Source organism: Hermetia illucens, chromosome 2 (genome assembly GCF_905115235.1).
Source record: "Hermetia illucens chromosome 2, iHerIll2.2.curated.20191125, whole genome shotgun sequence".
Taxonomy (NCBI): domain Eukaryota; kingdom Metazoa; phylum Arthropoda; class Insecta; order Diptera; family Stratiomyidae; genus Hermetia; species Hermetia illucens.
The window spans coordinates 94,593,365-94,617,790 of NC_051850.1; the positions used below are offsets into that span (position 1 = coordinate 94,593,365).

Sequence of the window (24,426 nt, forward strand, 5' to 3'; positions counted from 1 at the left end):
AGTTTTTATAAATAGTCTCGATCAATTGAAGATTCAAACTAGTATTCGTCTCACGCAGCAGTTGATTCCAAAATGAGGATCGTAATCGTTTTATTGGCAGTTTTGGTCGCTGTATCTGCACAGTTCGTGGGCGGTGGAGGCTACGCTGGAGGATTCGCATACGGTGGTGGTTTTGGGTATGGAGGTCGTTACGGACGCTTCGGGCCAGGATATGGTCGCAAGCCGATTATTAAAGTGGTGAACGTTATTGTTCCTCCACGACATGGTGGCTACATTGGCCATGGGGGATACGGAGGCGGGATTGGACCTGGATTTGGCGGTGGATACGGTGGTGGATATTCTAGTGGTTATTCAAGTGGATATAGCTCATATTCTAGTGGCTACAGCAGTGGTTACAGTGGTGCACATTTTCGGTGAAATTTCACTTCTTTATGACTTTAATAAAATTAATGTCCGCCAGCAGAGTATAAGACTGCTATTTTTATGTTGCATGTATTATACGTACAAAACCAAAAAGTAACGTAATCTTTAGAATATCATAAAATCTATTAGTAACAATCACGTGGTTCTTCCAAAATAGAAAAGATTAACGTCAACCAGCCGAAAATTGAATCAGCAAATATTGGTTTATCAGAAATTCAAATTTCCAGCAAAGTAATAATATTTCCTATTTAAATCGTAGAAACGTTTGTACATATTTAGTACAAAAATATTCCGATTCCGAATTGAAATTAAATGTATTTATTTGTTATTTGTATCATGTATTCTTCTTTGATCACTATGCCGTTTTCTTCATTATAAAAAAACAGAAATAATGTCATGAAAACTGAATTTATTTTAAAACTATTAATTGATGTTGATATAAAATATTTTACTTGGAATTTAATTTTTCAGGCACATAATTCAGCCAAAATAAAAATCTTCATTGATTATTTCGGCCGTTTACCTAGAGGGTAGAATCATCTTCTTCTTTCGCCTAGGCTCATCGTGATTGGTTGCGCAATTTTGTTCTATCAAATGCCTGATCTGGATGCAGTCGTGAGATTTTCAAATCACCACACAGTGTATCAAATGACCGTTGTTTCGACGGATCTTTTGATCACTTACAATTGATTTCGATGTTAAGACAAATCTTAGCGGAAATTACGTGTCCATACCATCCCGCGTAGAGTACTCCAGATACACTCCCGTTCACGCTATCGAAAGCTTTCTCGAAATGGATGAAGAGCAAGAGCAGCATAGATCTAAATTCCGCGCTGTTCCAAAATGGTCCGAACGGAAACCAGCTTGCTCTCTGTCGACCAAACTTTCGAGATGTTCTTTGATGCGTTCCAGGAATAGTTTAGCTATTATCTTTGCAACGGCAGGGAATACGCAGATATCCCTCCAATTGTTACACTTAAAAAGGGCCCCTTCATTGGGAACTTGACGATCATGCTTTTCTTTCACTCTCTAGGAAAGGTCTTGGATTCCTAAGATTTCCATATGAGTAGAAGCAGCAGATCACGAGTAACTTCAGGTGCAGCGATAAATAAGTCTGCAGAGACATCGTGAAACCTAGTGTCTTTACCTCGTTTGAGTTCATTCACGATACCATTGGAAGTTTTCCGACGAAATACAAGCTCTTTCGTGACGCATATTTCGCTGCCCTAACCAGCGCAATAACAAAATGCTTTTTTGTCATTGCGTACACTACCGCGTCACGCACGACATGGCTTGCAGCAGTCAATAGAGCCGTTCATCAATCCGCTTCCGCGATTCCACAGTCAGTCTGATCTTATGACGCCCCTTCGAGACGTGGCCGACGACGACTGTAATGGTCGCCAAGAAGGTGCTTCCTTATCACACGTCAGAGAGTTGTCAGAGCCCACCTTGGCATTCAGATCACTCATTAAAATTACAATGTGAGTTCTACAAATCGCTCCCAAGCCCCTACGATAGTGCTCAGAAACAATGCGACATCAGATTCACGTCTCATACTACACAGCATTCCAGAGCAAAAAAGTACACTGCTGCAAGAGGGAGTGGCGTACTCTCTGGAATCCCACCATCTTATTTCGCTTAGGCACAGCATGTCCAGCTTATATCCCTCGAATTTTCTCTCGAGTTAGAGAAAGCGAAAATTCTGGGCACCCTTGCTGCTGTTTTCGAGAAGCATGCGCACATTCCATATTCATAGCCCGTTTTCGAGAGTTAAAAGCCGTAGCCATTCAGTTCATATCGGTGGCTTTGTTCACATTTCGGTATAAGTAAAGGTGCAAAATTTGCAGATTGCTAGCTTAAAAATTTCTATCCATTTCATTTGGTCATTTACTATCGACTTTGATGTTCAGACCAATTTTGTCAAGTGAATTCTCATTGGCGCGAATTACGTGGCCATACGATCCAAGACGCCTCTCTCGCAATTTTTCCACGATCGGTGCAACCCCATATTGATCGCGGATATCCTCATTTCAGATGCGATTAGGGCGGTCACGCCACTAGTCCAACGCAACATCTTCGTCTCCATTACCACGAGACGCGCTCATTTATAGTCGACCAACACTCAGAACCATAGAGGGCGACAGGTGGGACGACACTACGCTAGGAATACATCAGTTGCAGAATGCAGTGTAAAGGGCGGTGAACGTTGGATTTCTCGTGTGAAAGAGGGCGCTTCCTTGATGGACATGGATAGAGATGAGAAGTGGTTTTGAAGCAGGACACTTCGTACTTTACTTTCTGGATTCATACCAGATAACGTCAGGCTCTGTTGCTTTCCCCAATTTCATTCGTTTTATTGCTTTCTCTCTTTATTGCTCAGTCGCGCTGACAGGTTGGAGGACTGGGATCGCTTTCTTTGCTTCCAGGTTGGCATTGTTATAAATTTATTAGTTGGCCAGCATTTTATCAACGAGAGACTTGTGGTAGACGCGTTTCTTTTCACGGACCTTCATTTGAACATCGTTATTCCAAAACCAAGTATCTCGGTTGATGAACCGCTTACCCGGCTTGGTGAATCCAAGGGTTGCATATGTCGCTTTGCTTTACTTTGGTTCCACGATCAGATAACTTCTTCTTTCCACGAAATCACGAAATCCATTTAATGTGCGACGTCCAGTGCATTGCTCACGTTGTTTTATTCGGAGGATGTTGAAGTGTGGTGGTCTGATATGAAATTGCTTTGGAGTCGCTGACGGTGGTTAAATATCGGCGTCTTATGAGACTATAGTTTACTTGCGTTTTACTATTCCCACTATAAAATATGGGAAACTGAGACAATCGTTTGATGAAACATAAGTTCATAAGTGCAAGGTGTCTGTAAAATGGTTTATACCCTCGTTACCTTCAGTGCGCACTCCAAACCCTTTTCCCCTATGCATGATATAGTTGCATTCTTTACATACAAATTTATTGTGTGAGTTTCAATTTCTTCCTCTATTTTCCAGCCTTACATTGGTGGCCAATTGTAAGGAAGCAGCCCGACAGTAACCCATTGCACATTACTTATTTTGGTGTGAAGGAGGTTTCAGCATTTAGCCCTCTTAAGAAGATTGTGTTAGATAACATCGTATTTATCCGAAGGTTGAAATGTTGAAATATGGTTATAAAATTAAAAAGGATACTTGTATGGCAAATCACAATAAAATGCTAAGTGCCTAAATTAAATATATTTGTAAATATATGCACTTTGCGATCATAATGGTGTACCTAGTTAAACCTGCATTAATTAGAAGATCAAGCGTTTAATTAACTCTTAAACTGAAATAAACATTTTATCGCTCATTACTGCTCCATTAGTATCTATGAGCATGTGATTTTATTCCTCGGCAGTGGTTTATATTCCAAGAAAATGTGTCCATTGAATGTATAATTCAAGGTAATCGGCAGAAAGCGGTAATTTAGATTTTGTGAATACACCAAAAAAAGGATTTACGCCAACATAAAATAATGGGCTCAAACAGAGCGACGAATGACACACGCTTTCTGCCCCAGACGACTATTGTCGTTAAAAAAGATAAATCAGTACCTCAAAAGACAAATTGATTGTCCTGGCACAATTTCATCCAAATATAAAAGTTTCCTTAATTCTGAACGAATGTAACCCTCATTTTTTATTTACCTAAAATATCTGGGCTTTCCTGCAGAATGGATGCGGAATGAAAAAGAAACATTATTCGACCCCCTTTTCCAAGAATAAGCTGTTTAAAAAACTTTCCTTCTATGAACTTTACGAAAAACGTTGGGGTTATCAACCAAATGCTAAGTTTTTACTGCTTTCAGAAAACTTATTAATTCATCCATTAATGTATATTTCACTTTCGTAACCGTTGCACTTAATTTGCATTCCGCGGAGTATATATATTTCTAAGTGAAATATGTTGTTAAAATCATATATGAAGTTTATAATGCCTTTTCCTATAGCTTGCGAGTACTCTAACCAACGATTTCTGGACTAAAGATTATGCAATTTGAGAAAAGTGGTTTGCAAGTTTTAACTGTTGCTGAAAAAGGAGAGAACAATTTAATGCAGAACTAATATAGCCCCATGAATTTATTGGGTCATTGATTTAACTTTTTGGAGGGATTTGGACAAATGTAAAAAATTTTCGTGAATTTTAGGAATATTTTCTTAAGATTAGTGCAAAATTTAGCAAAATATGGTTACTTTTCTCTTACTTTATCTGTGCTTTGCTTTGCGAATAGATGCACGAATACTTGTTTCCTGAAGTAGAAATCTGTCCAGGCACTTCTCACACTCAAAGTGCAGAAATTAAATAACATGTTGACTTTTGTTTTTTTTATTTTGAAAATAAAGAATGAAATCAAAATAAAAAATATCTCTAGCTGTTGTAAATATATTGACTGTATTTGATGTTGCGGTTTCCCTTTTTGAGACTTGACCCAACTTCACCTTCATGCCGTGAATCCGCAGTACGTATATATGTATGGCCCGAATTAGAATCAACGGATCAGCTAAGAATTAGAATTTTAAAAAATTAAATTTCAAAATCGCCCACGTTTTTAAAGTTGAGCAAACATAACTTTATTTATCTGTCTCTCTGTCTGTCACACGCACTTCTCTCAAAAACTTTAGTGGGATGGTGTTTTTTTTTTTGAGGTAGGGTAGGTGAATGCATTTACGCACATAGTGTTGGACTCCCGATTCGGTACGTTGTCGGACTACCAACTAAACACCTCCCCATCGTCAGAGAGCTAGCCTGGAACCGTTTGTCACATTACTTCGGGCCAGCCCCCGAACTCTCCCGCCTTGCGGAGCCTTCAAATCAGGGAATTCCTTTCACCAACGGGAGGGGAGAGGAGGAAGGGAACTGTCAGTTCAAGGAACCCCCTGCCATCCGGCTCCTCCACCGGTCGAGTTCTATCTTCTTAGCAACGAGAAGGGCCCGAACGTAATGGGCGACACGGTTCCAGCTGTCAGCAGTCCTCAGCATCTCTTCCATAATGTTGTCTGGAGAGAGATCCCCTGTGTTTAAATAGAGCTGCTGACGAACCCCATCCCACCTTCCACAAGAAAAAAAAGTGTGGTGGGCATCGTCCACAACTCCATTGCAAAACACACAATGCGGAGAACGCGCCTTTCCAATCTTGTGCAGGTAAGACTGAATATGTCCATGCCCACTTAAAAATTGGGTAAGGAAATAGTCAGTCTCACCATGCTTCCGATTCAGCCACGCACCTAAGTTGCCGATGAGCCGCGCAGTCCATCTGCCTCTAGTTTCATTTTGCCAAGAGAGCTGCCACTCGTCTAGAGTGTGTTGCCGTTCTTCGCGAGCAACCACCTCCCTTGGCTCATCTCCCTTGCGCTTGTATATGGCCTGACGCTCCCTAGCAAGACGGGCAACGGGGATAACTCCCGCGATCACCATCACGACCGGTTCAGAGACTGTGCGGTACGCAGACGCCACCCGTAAAGCTCCCCGTCTCTGTACTTGCGCGAGGCGTCTACGATATACCTCCTTGTCAAGAGCGCCAGACCATACCTCTGCGCCGTAGAGCAGGACAGACTGCGTTGAGCTCATCAGGAGACGTCGCCTACCAGACGTAGGACCCCCAATGTTTGCCATTAGCCTACTTAACGCCGAAACTCCAGCTGCAGCCTTGTTCGCTGCTGCTTGAATTTGCTCAGAAAAGCTCATCTTTGAGTCAAGAGTCAACCCGAGGTACTTTACCGCTGATTTTGACTCGATTATCGACTCACCGAACGATATGGGACGCAGGGTCGGAATTCTCTTCTTAGTCAGGATGACTACTTCGGTTTTTTCCAGTGCAAGGTTGAAACCATGAGTAGTCATCCATCCGCTTACCCGTCGCATCAATATGCCGAGTCTGCTTTGCGCCTGTTCGACAGTGCGTCCAGCAACAAGCGCTGCGACATCATCTGCGTAGCCGACCAGGCGCGACTCTTCTGGCATGTCGAGTTTAAGCAGACTGTCATAGGTAGCGTTCCAGATGTCCGGGCCTAGGATGGATCCCTGTGCTACCCCCGACGTGACCTCCATCCACCTTTGACCCTCTAGTATTTCATAGAGCAGGGAGCGGTTCCTCAGATAGTCCCTCAAAATCCGTAAGAGATAGTTCGGCACGTTGAAGGTATTGTCTAGTGTGCCTAGAATGTCTTTCCATCTTATGGAATTGAAGGCGTTTCTGACGTCAAGCGTTACGAGGAGCACCACCCGTCGAGTTCAGCGGCTATGTGCCTCTGCTCGTCGAACGGCGTCCACGACCTGCATGACAGCATCAATTGTCGATCTCCCTGCCCTAAAACCAAACTGCCGGGGAGATAAATCTCCGGCAGCGCGTATCGCTTCAGCGAGTCTACTTCTGATGAGCTTTTCGAGCACTTTCCCAACAGTATCAAGCATACAGAGCGGGCGGTATGAAGATGGCAGTTCGGGATCGCCTTTCCCTTTAGGGATCAGCGCAAGCCTCGCCACCTTCCAACGAGCAGGGAAAATGCCCTCTTTCAGGCAAGCGTTGAATGCGCCGAGCAGTAGGTCTGGCCGGTGTTGGAAAACCAGTTTGTACACCTCTGCTGGAATACCATCGGGCCCTGGCGCCTTCTTGTTTTTCATAGAGAGGACTGCCTGTTCCAACTCTTTTACAGAGAAAAGTGGACAGCCCTCTGCGCTCTCCGAGCCGACGTCACCATCCCATACGGGGTGTGCAGGGAAGAGTGCCCTCACAATGCGGTCCATCTGCTCGACCTTAAGTGAACAGGGTTTCCGCAGAGCCCCGATTTTTCGGGTTACAAGTTTGTAACCGAGTCCCCACGGATCCCCATTCACCTCGTCGATCAGATCTTGCCAGCAGCGAGCTTTGCTCTTGTTTATTGCGCTGCAGAGTCTCCTTTTGGCTGATTTGTACTCCATCATAATGGTACATGCCTCCTCCCGGTCGCCTAGACGTTGTGTTAAGCGGCGGAGCCTGTGACATTCCTTCCGGAGCTCTGCGATTTCCACTGTCCACCAATACATGGAAGGTTTGCCGCGCCTCGATGTCTTCCTGGGCATGGAGGCTCCGCAGACCGTCGTTATCAGATTCATAACTGAATTTACGACAGTGTCAGCAGCGGCGCCACCGCCCCCAGGAGTACCCTTCAGCGTGGCCCCACCTGTTCCCAGAGTTTCGACAAACTTCCCGGTGTTCACTTTCGCGACGTTCCATACACAGAAAGATCGCTGGGGTGGCGCACACCGAGAGTTTGTGTCCACCACTTCGAAAGCAATGTATTGGTGGTCACTTGCTGAAAAGTCTTCCAGAACTCGCCACCCGTCCACCAGCGACACCAGTGATTCCGATGCGAAGGTTACGTCTGGAATGCTTCCTTCGCAGCCCGGGCGCCGGAACGTTGGGGTGGATCCGGTGTTTAGAACTACCAGCCCTGTTCTCGCCGCCATTTCCAGAATTCGTTTCCCTCTGGAATCTGTGTGAGGCATGCCCCATTCAAGTGCCCTAGCATTGAAGTCACCCCCGACCAGGATCCGCCCATCCGTGCTTAAGATAGCGTCCTCCAAAGCCTCAAGCCTCCGACGAAAGTCCGGCATCGTCTCATTCGGCGTAAGATAGACACTAAAAAACGTTACCCTTAACACCGAATCCAGACAAAGCCGTCCCATCGGCCTTGGGCAAGAACCCCCAGGAAGGTGCCGTCCCAAACCCAGATGGCAGCGGTACCTGATATGTCTGGGTGCCATGAAACTGCGCCCTTGTTTCGGTACTGCTCACTGATGAGTACTAAATCAGCTTTGGTCTCCGCAGCGAACTGCGCTAGCAACTCGTGAGCGGTTGCACTCCGGTGCATATTGATTTGTAGTATGCGAATCATGTTGACCATATCCTAGAACTGGAAAGATTCTGCTCTGAAATCTGGACAACGCCCCGATCCCGCAGTGTGCGCAATGCTCTCATCAGTCGCGCCACGGTCCCTGCATAGGACGCAGCTTTCCTTTTCATTGCAGCTGTTCGCTTTATGGCCTGCCTGGCCGCATTTACGGCATGTTGCCCTTCTGTCAGGTCCCCGACAGTTTGCAGATGTGTGCCCATAATCCAAACATCTGTAACATTTGGTTGGGGCGGCCCGAATTCGTATCCTACACACTACCCAACCAATTCTTATTTTCCCGCTGTTTAGAAGCTTCCTTCTTCTTTTCAGCCCTGGAGAGTACCTGAGTGAAGTCTCCTTCAGATGTCCCTTCCTCCTTTCGTTTTTTACCAAGTTCGCTCTGCAATGGGCTGTCAGCGATCCGTTTGGTACTCGTGGTGTTCCCCTCGGGAAGCGCGGTTGCTTCTGCTTCCTGCGGATTTTGTCTTACTTTCCATGTTCGCCTATAGTATGAAATCCTGTCCAGGAGCTCTTCCAGTTCCATTAGCCCATTTTTCATCCCCTTACTGAGGTTTTTCTGAAGGAACGTCGAAGATCGCATGTGCTTCACAACCGCCGTGCATTTTTTAATAAGTCTTTCCTCTTCCGCTTGCGCCAGAGTAATCGACAGTCCTCCCACTCGGCTTATATTCGAAACTATTTTATTAGCTTCGGCAGTTTCCACTTTGCCTCTTTCCCCAATTACAGCACTGTGCTGTATGATCTGGGTTCCTATCTGTGTTGCAGGTGCCGCATCACTTTCTGAGTCTTTCTCTCCGTCTGCGCGTCCCGATGTCTCGTCGGGTATTTCAGCCCTTGTTGCGTCCTTCGCTGGGCGCTGGGGCGAACGGCGCATTTTCGTGCTGCGAATAAACGCAGCCAGCTCATTTTCCATTTCCACTATCTCCTCGTTTCGTTCGTTTTTATTCTCCATTTGAGTGGGATGGTGTTAACTGTGAGCTCTCACGCATACAATTTGCTATATTGTTCTATGTGGACCTTAGGGGTGGGGGCGGGTGTCTCCATACATGCAAAAGGAGGGAGGGTACACTTGGATAAAGGCGTTAACGTGTAATGCGTAACGTCCACCCGTCCTTGACATCCTCCTGAGGATGTCAAGGAAGGGTGGCAACCTCAGGGGCCGCGTCTCAACCACGATCTGAAGCAGAAGAAACGATGATCGGGATCGGGATCGGGATCCGTCGTGGATCTTCCCTTTCGATCGCGGCACTCCGGTCCGGAGACATGGCTCCACGCGCGCGGTCTAGCCGTCTTTTTTTTAATTTTTCAATTTTAGCTCGCGTTCTGGTTTTTATTCGTTAGGCCGTCGCGAATTCTTTCATTTACTGTGTTTTTTTTTAAATCCATCGGATCGCATCGGAAAAGACACGTTACTTTTGGAATAATAATCATCAAAGCGCTTAAAGGACCCCCCACATTCCCGAGCCTGGCTAGCACAGAAGCGTGCAAGAACATGTCGACCGAGCATTTCGTTTTCGGCCACTTAGGATGATCGTAAGACCTTCATATTTCCCTTTAAGCTCATTGCAAAGGACCACAAAAAAGAAGAAAAGGAAATAATATAAATAGTAAAACCAAAGAAAACATCAAAATAAAGTCGTTGCCCAGAGTTCTGGTGATCATAACTAGTTATGTATGCGTCAGCACACATAAATCAAACAAAACAGATTACACGTGCCTGTATCTAATCCGCCAGATACAGGCACCTTAAACGAGACGAAACAAGATACCGTCTGGAAAGAATTTGCTGCATTTCTGGAAAAATGCAAGCAGCCAGACGCTTAATCAGCATTTATAAATGAATAAATATAGGAAATCAAATAACATCTCGCCCAGTTGCCGCGATTCACACTTCACTTCATGTTGTAAAATAACATTGTGTAGAATAAATGTTTCCGAAAAATAAAAACTCTGTTTGTATTTATATTTCCTTTTTTTTGTCCCCGCTCGGAGCCAGGGACTTAATTAACTTGTTTTTCAAGAAAAATTGCCCAAAATTATTACCCTAATCAAGTAGAACTAAAAAAGCGTTGAACTGCTGCTTATTTCCCTTTTACAACTCAACATCATGGGTAATAGAAAAAAAAATTATTTTAAAAAATTAACGTTATTTCACTCTCTCTTTACGGCCCTGTACACCACGTTTTATGTATTACGGATCGGGCATTACAACACTTTACTTCTATAGCTAAATAATTCATGTGATACTTCAATCATCGGTTTGTTCAAGTGCCCTTTTCATTTACACTGATACTTTAAATGTTATCCTTGTCCCCGATTTGAGTATATTCTCAGCATTTTTGTTCATTTCAAATGCACATGAGTCATCGGTTTGTAATATAGCACAGACTCGGGAACTGCCACCAATTTACTGACAACCGATTCCATGCGAAAAACTATTCCTTTCTCCACAAGGACCGAAAATCACTCTTCACCAGTAGTTACCCTTGTCCATATATCTTGGTGTACCTTCGCGAAGCCACCATTACCGCTGAAACTGAATTATTGGGGAGATGTCACTCGACCTTCTCTTTTTCTTTTATCCATAGCTCTTATTAATTCTCACTTTGAGCACTGAAGGAAAAACTACCGAGCTGATTCATCAACATCATCAACGTCTGCCTTAATAAGGAACTCCAAATATCCCGGTTTTGCGCCGAGGTCCACCAACTCGATATCCCTAAAAGCTGTCTGGCGTCCTGACCTACGCCATCGCTCCATCTCAGGCAGCTTCTGCCTCGTCTTCTTTTTCTACTATAGATATTATAGACTACTATAAATATTATAGACTTACCGGCTGGATCATCCTCATCCATACGGATTAAGTGATTCGCCCGCCGCAACCTGTTAAGCCGGATTTTAGCAACAACCTGACAGTCATTGTATCGCTCATAGATTTCGTCGTTATGTAGGCTACGGAATCGTCCATCCTCATGTAGGGGTTAAAACCTTTTTCGTCATAGCTGTTATCCGTTTTGATTTTCGACCCTAGATCTTCTATATTTATTCTTCCCGTTTGACCAGTGCGATTCGATGTTGTTCGTTCTTTGGCTTTTGGCGCTGACGTTGCTACCATGTACTTCGTTTTGCCTTCATTAATGTGCAGGATCTCACGTCACCTGTTCGACCTGGGTGAAGGTAGACTGTACATCTCGGGTTGTTTTTTTCATAATGTCGAGGTCAAAGTCAATATCGTTAGCGTAGGCCAATAATTGGGCGGACTTAAGTGGATGGCGCCTCTGCATTTCCATCTGGATAGCAAATCACTTTCTCCAGGGCCAGGTTAAAGAGGACGCATGATAAGGTGTCCCCATCTCTTATGGTCTCGAGAGTAATCCGGCTTTTATCTGACCTCACACATTGGTCAGAGTCAGCCTACTCAATGTTAATAATTTCATCGAGATACCGATTTATCTCATGGCACATGGCAGTGTACAGTTTTACTTTAGCTATGTTATCGTAATAATAGTAATAACCGTTGGCGCAGCAATACAATTGGATCAGAGCCTTGAAGTGTATTAGAGAACTTTCAAGACCGTAACGGTATCAAATCACGATACAAATTCCACTGCCTTCAGTGAGATTTGATTGCACGAGATGCTTCTTCCATGCTTGGTGGTGGCAGCATTTGTCCGTCGTCGTCAGTTGGTGGGACCTCCAACTCGCTAATAAATATTCCACTGTGTTCCACGGTGTGGTCAATTGCATTTCGATTTCCCTGGCACCCAATCCTTTCTCCAACTGGATTTTCTGTTGATATCGTGTCACTCAATATTTCCCCTGGGCACTTTGCTTCGATTCTTCCAGGACGCAGCTTTATTTGAGAAAGTGCTCCTGAAGTGCCTTTCCAGTGAGTCCTTGTACAATGTATTTATACAGTCTAGCTGATACGGCTCGGAGTCAATCATTTCATCTATATACATGCTCAGTATACATAATCGCGCTAAAACGAATGCGATGAGTTATGCATTGGACGTCGGCGACGTTAAAATACATTACAGTAAGCGTCCGAAATGTCCCATGTTAGGAGCAGGTTTCCTGGTCCGCAGAGGAAGAACAAGCCGAGAAACCGGAAGCTTAAAGCTTCAGTTATGAAAGGTTGATTTTTATGAAAGATTATTTGGGTATATTCCAGTTAGCTCGAAGTACGTATATAATGAATAAACAAACCCCCCATCCAAGTCGATTCGGTACTCACATCTTATTTATTAGCGAGTACAATTGGCGCAGAAGGGGCAAGTTTGACCTACTATAACTTTTTTATACTAAAATTAAATTAAACCCTATGTAAATTAACGGATCTTGGATGAACCTAAAAGGGGTTCGCAGTAAACTTTCAAAAAATAATAATATACTACTATTAACTTCATTTGGGCAGATATCGTCACGGAGAGTATTTCGAAACCTAGATACCATGCGTATGGGGCAACATATTCCTTTTCAAATTTTTTGGTTGGTTAGTTCCTGAGAACGGGTCCTTAGTAATCAACCCATTTCGAACCCCACACTCCTTCCGTTTACATCTTATGTCAAAATTAAACCAAGATACGAAAAGCATTAATCGGAACCTTTCATTTGATAGCCCACACGGCCATATTCGGTAAAAAATCGTATCGATAGATGTAACCATTTCTGAGCAAAGTGCATGTTGCCGACAGGCAGATAGACAGACAGTAAACCGACTTCAATAAGTTTTGATTTTCAACAAAATGTCAAAAATGGGAAGAATAAATCAAAAACTATGCATTTCATTAACGTTCATGGCGAGGAGTTCATTCCAGAAGAGAGGGTGGCCTTTTAGAGAGGTAAAACGAGCTTTCTACGCCTGGTCTAGGTGGGGGATTTAACAGTAAAGGAACGAGCCTGTAAGCGGATGCTAATTTGCAATCCATAGTCTGCATGTCACATCTAATGATAGCGGCTTGCAAACAATCCAATTGCCAGTGTCAAGAGAACTGCTCCTAGTTTGCGTGGAATAATACCCACTAAATTACCGGTGTATCCCTAGATGGTATCTGTCCAGGGTTAACCATGTGTTAATTAGACGCTGCCACATCTTGAACATCACGAGAAGTTAGGTTAAAACTGAGACGGATGCAAAATAGGACAAACAATTGCAAGATAGAGCAAGTTGACCTGCGTAAGCTGCAATAACGAAGCGTCTATAAAAATTGATCGTTGATACAGCCACGAATACTTTTGGCGTCAATCGGAAAAGCGATCGGTCTGACTAGTTGCTTGATGACTAAAAACTAACTACTGAAAGAAAGAATGTTGCTTGCTTATCTATGCGCGGAGGAATGTCGGGAACCTTGACCAGCTAAAAAATTACTTGACTAGATGAAGTTTGGGAAAACCGAATGATCTATGAAAAGTATAGGGAACAGCCTACTTTAATGAATTGCTTAATAATATCTGTATATTTGGAGACTACGCCAATTGAAGGCTTGGTATCAGACGATTAATGCATGAGTATTATTTCCCTCAAACACAGAAAGGGATACATTGCTGAGTACCATCTGTAAGACATTCTCCCCTGTTCTATTTGAGAAGATAGCCCAACATCCCAAAATAGTTACACTCCATGACCATAAGCACTCCGTTAAGTATTCTTATTGCGGTTGTTCATGGAAATACTTCTGAAATACGATCAGAAATTCCACCACTTTTCCGTTTACTGACGAAGTACTGACGACCAAATAGCCCTTACCTTCGGTAGAGCAATAGCATATTGCAGGGCGTAAAATTGTTGGGAACAACAAACTCGACCACCTTCGTATGAAATTAAGGTAGATGAAGCTTCTAGTTTTGATAGGACCTCGACTGCTGCGCCATTGGTAATGATAAGCAATTCCTCTCTGTTCGACTACAGAAAACAAATGCTACAATGGGCTATTTATCAAGGCTCGTTATTTCGAGTATTTACATTGCACTTACTGGAGGCAATCAACGCACCTGTTCTCCTAAAGGAATATCTTCTGATTAATCTTCAGCAGAAGATCGATTCATGTAATTCGTGGAAAACCGTAGTCTTGTCATTGCTATTGTAATTCTGTGCCTCCTTTGATATTTCTGAGAGTTTCCTAAAGTTTAAGCTGTTCCACTTTCTGATTATTCCAACAGACTACTCCCTGGTCCATCCGTCTGGCAGGATGATATACTCGATAGTATACTCTATTATGTGAAGGTCTTCCAGCAGCTTGTATATTGCCTCTAACCGGCTAACAATGGTTTCTCTTCAAATTCCCGCCGATGATAGCACACTACAGTATCGCAAAGTAAATCGACCACCTCAACCATCATTCAACGACATTTTCGACATTTCGTTTATTTAGAAGCTCTGCAAATTTCAGTAAAGTCACAAATAACTGAGTCCTGAAAATATCTGGACGTTGTCATGCGGAACCCCCGCAGACCCACCCAGCTCTGTTCTACTTTCACCAAGTTTGCAGGCTTCTCTGGTTACTTCAAATGAACGTGTGAGTTAGTCTGCTTCCTTGTTGCACACCTCCTCTCCTCTGTTTTGTTCTTTGACGGTGTGGGTGGAGTCTGCCACCAAATGTTCTATAATAGCTTTTATCTCCTCCATAGTTAGCTACCTCCTTTTTCCTTTATTAGTTGAATAAACCACTCCTCTGATGACCTCTTCGTTGACTTGGACTTTCCACATACCTCGTTAATATTTTTCAATTCCCCCTTTCGAAGTACCCTACAGTATTATTCCGCGATTTGATCCTCTTCTCACAACTGTCAATGTCAATGTACAAAAGGTTTTATGTATTTCATATATAAAAATATTTGAGTGGACATTTATTTCATTTGTACCTAACATGTATTGTATGTGCATATATTATGTTAGAATATTCACTTTCGCGAGCTACTGACATTCGGACTCTTAGAATCTTTGTTTGTAACAGTGAGATTTCTACCAAACCTGGTAGGGATATGGTTTATATGGTTTTTATTATATTGGGTTGGGAAAAACTAATGTCGTATTTGTGATCGAATTTTAACGCTTTATTTAACATACTTAGAATTATCCGATTTAAGTCAAATATGCGCCGTTTTGTTCGCAAACTTGTTGCCATTTAGAAGGCAACTCCATTATCCCCCTCTTATGAAACCCCCACCCCCCTCCTTATTTGCAAAAACTCAGATAGCCGGTTTTCGCAAGCCTCTTTTGAGGCGATTTTAGTAGGACCAAGAGCGTTTTGCATTGACCGGAAGAGATGGTGCCAGGTCCGGACTATACGGTGGGTACGATAGGACATCCCATCCGAGCTCCCGTAGCTTCTGGTGGGTCATCAAAGATGTGTGAGGTCGAGCGTGCTCCTGGTGGAACAGAACAACATTCCTATTGACCAATCCTAGCCGCTTCTGGTCAATCGCCTGTTTCAAACGGTCGAGTTGCTCACAGTAGAGGACAGAATTGAGGATCTGGCCATAGTTGAGCAGCTCATAGTGGATGATTCCCTTCCAATCCCACCAAACACACAGCAAAACTTTCCTGGCTGTCAATCCGGGCTTGGCGATGGTTTGGGCCGGCTCGCCGTGCTTCGACGACAATCTTTTCCACCTGAGCTTTCGTACGTGATCAACTTTTTATCACCAGGCACCATCCGCTTCAAAAATGGGTCGAATTCGTTCCGTTTCAGTAGTGCATCGCAGGCGCTGATTCGGTCCAAGAGATTTTCTTCCGTTAACTCGTACGGCACCCAAACATCCAGCCTTTTTTGAAATCCAATCTTCTGCAAATGGTTCCAAACGGTTTTATGGTCCTTACCCAGTTCCTGGGCAATCGAGCGAATGAACACATGCCAGTCTACTTGGATGATTTCGACGATTTTATCGGTTTCTACGACGATTGGCCTACCAGTACGGGGTGTATCTTCGACATCTACTACACCAGAACGAAATCGATCGAACCAGCGCTGTGTTGTGCGAATCGATACAGTATTGGGCCCATAAACAAACAAAAACAAATTTTCTCGGCCGCTTTCGTTGCACTTTTACCTCTCAGGTAGTAAAAATGTAAAATATGACGAATTTCTTGCTTGGTGGACTCCATCTTTGATGCGCTATAACTTGAGACCGAAACGTACGATCATAAAACTGTAAAAGAGACACCTGAAGCCCAGATTGTCGTCTTCAAATCGCCGTATACTATGTTCACGTGTCGCTATCTATTGAGAAAATATGACATTATTTCTTCCCCAACCTAATATATTCCTGCAATATCACGATTCTAGGATGAACTTAAGGAGGGGGGGGGGTGCAGTCAATTACTAAAAATTATACTATTCTTAACTTTATTTGAACAGATATCGGCAAGGAGTTTATTTCCAAGCCTAGGCACTGTATAGTGGCAGCTTTGTGATTTTTTCAGATTGTTCGGGTGCTTAGGTTCTAAGAATGGGTCCGTGAAAGAAATTACCACTTTCCAGCCCCCGCCCGTCCCCTTTTTGCATAATGTCATAACTGCCTGAATTGAAAAGTACTAATCGAGACTCTTCATTTGATAGCCTGTATGACTATATTTGGTGGGAAACAATTATACACCCCCTTTAAATTCCATATAGAACGATCTGGCTTACTGTATGCGTGTGTGTTTACAAAACACATAAAGCTTTAAGAGGTGCTCTTCGTATAGTTCGAATTTCATTTCGCTCTCCCATTTCAAGGTAACCTCAGGGTTGCAATGCACTTATTGGTCCTCTTCTTTCGGGGGAAATATTTAACTAATTTCTATGTGAATATTGACCTACTTAACTAGATAAGTGACATCATTCTATGTGGGGGCACCTCATTCATACAAAGGGGCTGTACAAATTTTATCTGCGAATATAGCCGATCCCGATGAAATCAAACCAAAAGACTATTAGCACTTTCTGAAATAATTCCTAATTTGGAAGTTACTAGCGAAATAAGAACTGTGACAATAGAGGGAGCGGCATATTTGCTTAACCGGAAACTTTTAAAAAATCTCGATGGTGAACCTAGAGAGCTCTAAGCGTGAAAACCATTTCATCCCAACGATGCGTTTCTTATTCACAATCCCATGGTAGGCTAAACTTGCATGTTCCTTGCTACCTGCAATCTGCTGAAATCAGTCAACTAAATGAATTCAATCCGTCTGACAAAATTTCTTGAAGATTTCGCTATCAAAACCACATTCAATTAAAATATAAAATAAAGGGTCTCTGTTGTGGATGAGTAACGGAGCTGTTTAAGTACTTCAAGCAGTTCATTTAGGGTATTGGGACTTTCCGTTGTCATAGCGTTACTATCATATAGGGAAGCTTTTGCAAAGCCAAATTTATCTTTTCAGTTCCTGCTCCGTTCGGTCCTGTTCAGCACTGACTGGTTTAGTGGGCACTTCATACTCCCTACCATTCTAAGGGTATCGTTTGCCAACTATTGACACATAAAATTTGTCCGTTTGCACATTTCACCTCCATTGGCGTATTGTGTAAGTCTTTAGCACCCCAGATAACGTCCCCCAGAATCACTCTCATAAAATCAATCTTTATTATTCCTTTGCTGCAATAAAATTATATGTTCTAGTTCTGCTGGAAATTATTCCTTTTCAAATATCCACAGTGCCCAGAAAGTATCAGTGGTTGGATTTGAGCCCGAGGAGTCTGGAATTAGTTTACAGTTCTACTTTTATGCGTGTTTAATTTATTGAACCGACGCTTCTACCCTGTCTGACTTTTATTACCAACATAACGGAAGGTTATTGTTATCAAAGAATCCTTGTGTGTCTACGGGGTAAGAGAGAAGACGTACAGTCAGGACGAGGAGGCGATGTACCCGTGAACAACATCATCTGCTTCTACTATAATGCGACCAACAGGTTGCCTCAGCAATATCAGCAATAATCTACACCCATCACATCTGGAGGTGGCCTCGTTTACTTTAATGGCAATGGAGATGTTGAATGTACTTTTAGGAAAGGTTGGCTGCGGAGGGTGGTGAGAATATGTTTGCCGGAGCTGACAATGTTTTGGGTTGGAAAGTGGCGTGTCTAGAGAGGTGGGTCAGGTTGGTGAGCATGAAAACTAAGAAAATTCACTATATATTATTCAGGTTTTATGTGGTGCTTGTGATACGAGGCGAGAAACTGAGCGGGTGTGGGGCTTTCCGTGACTACAATATTTCAGCAACAGCGTTGGGGTATTCCTCGCAGTTTAGTTTGGCAATGCAGAATTTATCAAGAGGAAACATTGAAAATGTGCATTCGTGGCAAGGAGAGCGCCCAGCGAAGTGTAATTGAAAATGCTAAGCTTTCGAAATGCATCCTTGGATCGTGACAACGTTTAAATGCAATGTATCGCATTTATCTACTCCATCAATATTTATAGCCTTCTTCTGGTATTTTGCGAAAATTCAACTCGGGACGTTTTATGGAGCACATATGAAAATAAAATGAAAGCATTTAGAAATTCATAGCACCTAACGAAATCATCCTCCGTACATTATTGTGTTTGCTGCTCGATATACAGCGAGGTATGATTCCTTTCATTTTTAAAGCATCGAAACAATTTGTAGACGCTAATAATCTGGAAGTGGAAGTATTATATCTTTGTTGGCGATATGGAGAGGAGACCTTGGTTCAAATTCCACCGGCGCAAAGAAATTGGCATTGTGACAACATTTCGATACTAGTCCACTCACCTGTAAATGAGCCCTAAGCCAATGCAGAATAATAATTCTCGGCGAGCGCAATGCTAAGTACATCGCCTTCTAGGATGCCGTACCAGCCTAAAATTTGAGTGCTCTAATACGCTTCAAGGTCTAGGTTCCAATTGGTCTCTAACGCTAAGAGTTGTTATTATCACTATTTTCAATTGTATTTTCGAATATCATCATTTGCTGTGGCAGACGAATGCCCTTCTAATCTTGAATTAAATGTCAAAAAGGCAGGCTTACTAATTTGCTTGACAAATCCAATTTTAAGTAGCATAGAAACCAGTTTCCTCTGTCAGCATTGTCATACGCTAAGCGAATTTCCAGTGCCTCTTTTATTTAGAATATCCGATCTATGGTTATAGTTCTGCTTCTAACTCCTCCTTGGTATTCACCGAAGGTAATACCTACATGCTTCTTGTGGTTTACATAATAGTGATATTCCATTAAACCAGTTAACTCATGCGTTGCCTCTGAAGTGGTCCTTCTAAAGTTTTACGCCACCGTGGCTTAATGCAACTGATGACGGCGGTCTGTCTGTCTATCCGTCTGACTGTCTTTTTAAGGTTTCGTGTAAAACAAAAAGTTTTTAAAATCGGTTTACTGTCTGTGTGTTCGTCACACGCATTTTGCTCGGAAATAGTTTTAGCGATTGACGCCACATTTGGTGGAAAGGTGGAAACTGTGAACGTTCACACATAAAGTGAGTTACATAACTATACGTCGAATTTAAGGGGGGGGGGGGGGGGGGGGTGGAGGGGATCGCCATATATGCAAAAGGAGGGTGTGAAGATGTCAAGCGATGACGACTTTACGGTTTCTTACCATCGTAAGAAACCGTAAAGCCGTCATCGCTTGACATTTTTGAAAAGTTGGGTGGGTTAGTACTTTCCGAAGCAGATGTTAGTTGACATTTGTTGGAAAGGTGGGGAGTGCGGGGATCGAAAGTGATCATTTCTTTAACGGACCCATCTTCAGGAACTACCCAATCGAAAAATCTGAGAAAAAACAAGAGGCTGCCACTAAATTGTGCCTAAGCTCCGAAGTACTCTCCATACCGTTATCTGTTCAATTAAAGTTGATAATAGTAAATTACTATAATTTCTAGTAATTGGCTGCAACACGCTACGCATTATTGGGACAAATGCACACTCAAATAAAAAATACACAAAACATATCTGAAGCAGCTTCGGGTTTTCGGACTTGTTTTAAGGTTTTATACAAAACAAAACCTTACTAAAATCGATTTAATATTTGCCTGCCTGCCACACATAATTTACTCGAAAACGGCAGAATCAATTGTCACGAAATTTCGGTAGATGATGTGATCTGTGATCCCATTATATATGTGGCGCTATTTTGAGTTGAGTTTGAAGGGGAGGAGGGTGTATTTTTTTCACAGAATATGGTCATGTGGGGCATCAAATAAAACGGCTCGATTAGAACTTTACGAAACTGATTTTATTTCTGATATTAAGTGCAACATAAGGGAGTCAGGGCCTAAAATGTGTACCCCAGAAAGTGAAATGGGTCTCGTTCTCAAAACCTACCAAACCCAAAAATGTGAAAAAATCATAATGATGTATCTATATAAAATCAAGACCTTACAATACAACTCGTTCCGAAATCTTCATAAATAAAGTTGATAATGGTCTATTACCATTTTTTGGAAATTTACCCGACAACTCCCTTATGTTTAAACTTAAGGTATAGGCGATGATATAGGACATAGTCCTGATAAGTTTGAAGGTAATCTAACTAATATTAACAAGGTTATAGAAGGTTTTGCAGTTCAGGAAAATTTATTGCACTCTTTGACGCATATGACGCCTATATATGAAGTTATATGAAAAGTGTGGTCATGTGTGTTTCTGTATGGAGACATTTTAGTTTTCCTTTTTTGCCTTTTTTTAGTTATTTGCTTATCAGTGTCAATTACTCGAGGGAGACATGTGTATGCATATGTATTTATAATAATGCTTACGGCTAGTGGCCAATAAGAGCGACATATGTAGTACCAGAGGTATTTAATTTACGTACAAATATGTATCCTTTTGTGCTCAGAGTAGAGTGGAAATGTGTGAAGATGCGTTAGATCAATTTAGATGCGCATATACGTAGACAATGTTTCTTTGCTTAGGATGAGCGCAATATTTAAGTTTTTAATATGTAAGTACATATGTACATTGTGTAGTTTTCTAATGTATGATTTTTTTATATTTTTGCATTCTTAGCTACGAAGGGATCGAAGAACGTGCATAGAGAATTCTTCACATAAGATGAACAGAAAACCTTTATATCCGAAGCGCCATTATTTCGACTTGTCTATGGATGGAGATGAAAATCTTACTAAGATACCGTCGGCTCAAGTTGGGATATCGGTTTCGATTCTCACCCATTAGAATCAATCCCACTTCATCTTTCTTCCTACTTCGTGAGGCTGCCGCAAAGCATTACTTCGCGGTGAGGACTGCGCTTTAAGCGACCAGGTTTTTCGCCCCTTACGCCATGTCTGTCCTATCCCCGACGATATTCTGAGGAGTTTATATTGATTTAAAGAGAGTCTTCTAGGCTCATTTTCTCTGCGCAAAATCGTTGTCAGTACAGCACGACATGCCCCGGGTCCCTAGTGTGCAACTATATTCAGGGCAAAAGGGTGAATCAACCAACCTGAATCTGTGCAGGTATTTCATTTCACCACCATGCCCTAACAGAAATTGGGTCAGATGGCAGTTAATCTCGCCTTGCCTTCGCTGAATTCACTCCTCAATACGGGGAATCAGATTGCGGGTTTAGCGACCCTTCTGCGAGCCATTTCAGCGTTGTTGCCACTTTTCCAGTGACTCCCGTCTTGCAACCTTTCGGTATTTTGTATCCTTTTCAGGTAGATTCATTAATTTTTTTCGTACAGAGAGCGTGCCCCACTTGTCACTCATCTGCACCATTTGCGCAATGACACACGCTGCCACGCTTGAGATTGTCCCGAAGGCGTTGCACACTCTTAACGCCACAAAGCGGTGAATCATGGTTATCCTTCTTCGATTGCTCTCACACGCTAGTGCTTCCTCCCAGGCAGGTGTATAACAGAGTAGAGCGAACCACTTCGGGCACAAGTAATCTGCGATATATCTTAGACACCCTATATTAAGCATCATCCATTGCAGCGCTCTTAAACCATATTATTTTGGTTAGAAATCCCCGCAGCACCTATTACGTCGATCTTGGCTTGATGAGCTTCTCAAGCGGTTTCCCGCGGCGTAACATGTCCGACACTTCGCCGGAAGTACGATACGATCCCAGTCTTTCTCAACCCGTCGTGAAATGTGGGCATTGCTAAGTAGTTCTCCTCTCATCGATAACGGGGGGAACGGGAAAAAGATCTGCACGATTTCCTCAATCTTCACTGTTTTGATCGAACAGGGTAATCGATAAACACCGAGTTTTTTGGTAACCAACTTATCTTCTGACCTGATAAGTTCTTCTGTACCCATTTCCTTAGTCTCCGTTATTTTTTATCACTTTTCATTTAAATCATGATTTGTGTCAACCTCAAAGTTACCTTGAGTGCGCATATCTGGCAATACATATTTATTTGCGTGCGCCTAAGGAACTGAAATATATTTATGTATGTTAGAATAATCGGAAGTAGGTTCAGGTTAGGTGTTTTTGAATAAGAAAGAAACAGCGGGCCAAAGGACGAGACTATGCCTTCGGTAGGATTCAAATCTACTGACCATGTGAGAATAGTCTGTTCCGCTGTTAGTTTTTGTCTGAGAAAGCTACAAACTTATCGGATCAGGCATATCAGATTTCTTTTCCATTCATGCGGCATAATTGATTGTATAGTGGCATGGATTCTCTCAACTTTCTTTCATATTGCATGAAGGCATTCCTCACTCACCAGGCTAGTCATTTTCTTGAACTGTTTACAGTCTAGACTTTCACTTTTGGATTTTCTTAAATGTTTTTCAGATATTTATAGTGGCTTTAAGCACTTCCATTAGATAATAGTTAACATTTAGTCGCAGTGTCCAACACATCTAACTCGAAAGAAGTTCATTTTCTGTAAAGATATCCTTGTACAATACATTTACGTTAGATGTCAGAATTTGCCCGGATACATACATACATATGGATGTTGGTATCACCGGATGTTATGATAGCACAATTTTCAGGTCATATTTGTTTAACTGTTGCAAGAGCGTTTTGGCACTCATCCTTGAATAGCAACAAGTCTCACTTTGCACCGGGGACATCCAGTGGAAATGATGTTGAAAATTTTGTCTGTTGGAGTAAAAAATTTATTTATGCTCTTCTTGCTAGACCCAAGGGCAATCCCTGGCAGCTTTTTTACGGTTCATGTTAGATCTCTGTAGATTTCATGCAAAAGTTTAGGGAGAGTCCTTCTACTTTCGGCTGCCGATTGGCAACCTTTCGTTTTGTTTTTTATGGCTCTTCAACATAGATATGTATATATATAGAGTCATACAGACATTTTAGAATAGTCATTGTTTTTCCTTGACATCTACTTTCATGGAATGTTTATCTTCTGTTAACTTCAGTTTAAAGGTGTGCATAATAGATTTTGATTTTGGGAAAGGAGTGTTATATACAGAGAGAGAAAACAGTGCTCATTCTCAGGTTCATCAAAAGTGCGGTGTATCCAGCAGGATTTAGGCTTTAGACAACATTTCCCATAATGCTTTCGTAGGTTGTTTTCATATAGTCCCAGCTGAATTAATCTTTAGTGTTTCCTGTTCGGTAGAGAATAGGGGATCACACAGTCAGATTGTGCTTCAGTTTTACTATCATCACACTTGATGCTGTGCAGTGATAATCGCACAGCAGCGAGACAAACACAAGACGAACACAGAAACTCATAACGGCTGGGATTCGGACCCAGAACAGCGAGATTGGAAGGCTGACGCTCTACCCGCTCAATCATCGTGCCGTCAATCTTTGAGATGCTCTTATTACAGTGCTTTCAATATACATATACAAGAAATGGAAATTGGGTAGTATATCTGGAGCAGCTGATCCGTTTCAAGCTGTTTGGGCTTGAAAAGTCATCTTTCCCAGGTGTCGGTATGAAGACCACGTTTACATTCTACCAATAGGCGGGCACATAGCCCAGCGCAAAGGATGTTACAAAAAATATTTCCTAGAAGCCATCCCAGGTGCTCTATATCCTTGTTTAACACTAGATAGATGCCATCCATGCCTGGTGCTTTGAGGTTTTCAAAAGATAGCATAGCAATTCTTGCTTTCCAGTGGTAGCCACCACAGTATTCCAATTTCCCTTAAAGTTTTGCAGAAACTGCCAGCACGGAAAGCGTTCTCCAGTTTCGGAG

At 42.5% G+C, this 24,426-nt stretch overlaps 2 protein-coding genes across 6 annotated transcripts in view; both read left to right on the top strand.

The window, feature by feature from the left end:
• LOC119649762 (regulating synaptic membrane exocytosis protein 1) overlaps nucleotides 1–24,426 on the top strand; it is a 692,290-nt gene that overhangs the window by 105,519 nt on the left and 562,345 nt on the right. The gene's annotated exons all lie outside the window — the stretch shown is intronic.
• Nucleotides 73–417, top strand: LOC119648501 (keratin-associated protein 21-1-like). Its single transcript, XM_038050268.1, has one exon. It carries the CDS (start codon nucleotides 73–75, stop codon nucleotides 415–417), a length of 345 nt encoding a protein of 114 aa, XP_037906196.1.

Coding starts and splice junctions, on each gene's coding strand:
- LOC119648501 (XM_038050268.1), top strand. CDS start 73: ATGAGGATCGTAATCGTTTTATTGGCAGTTTTGGTCGCTGTATCTGCA.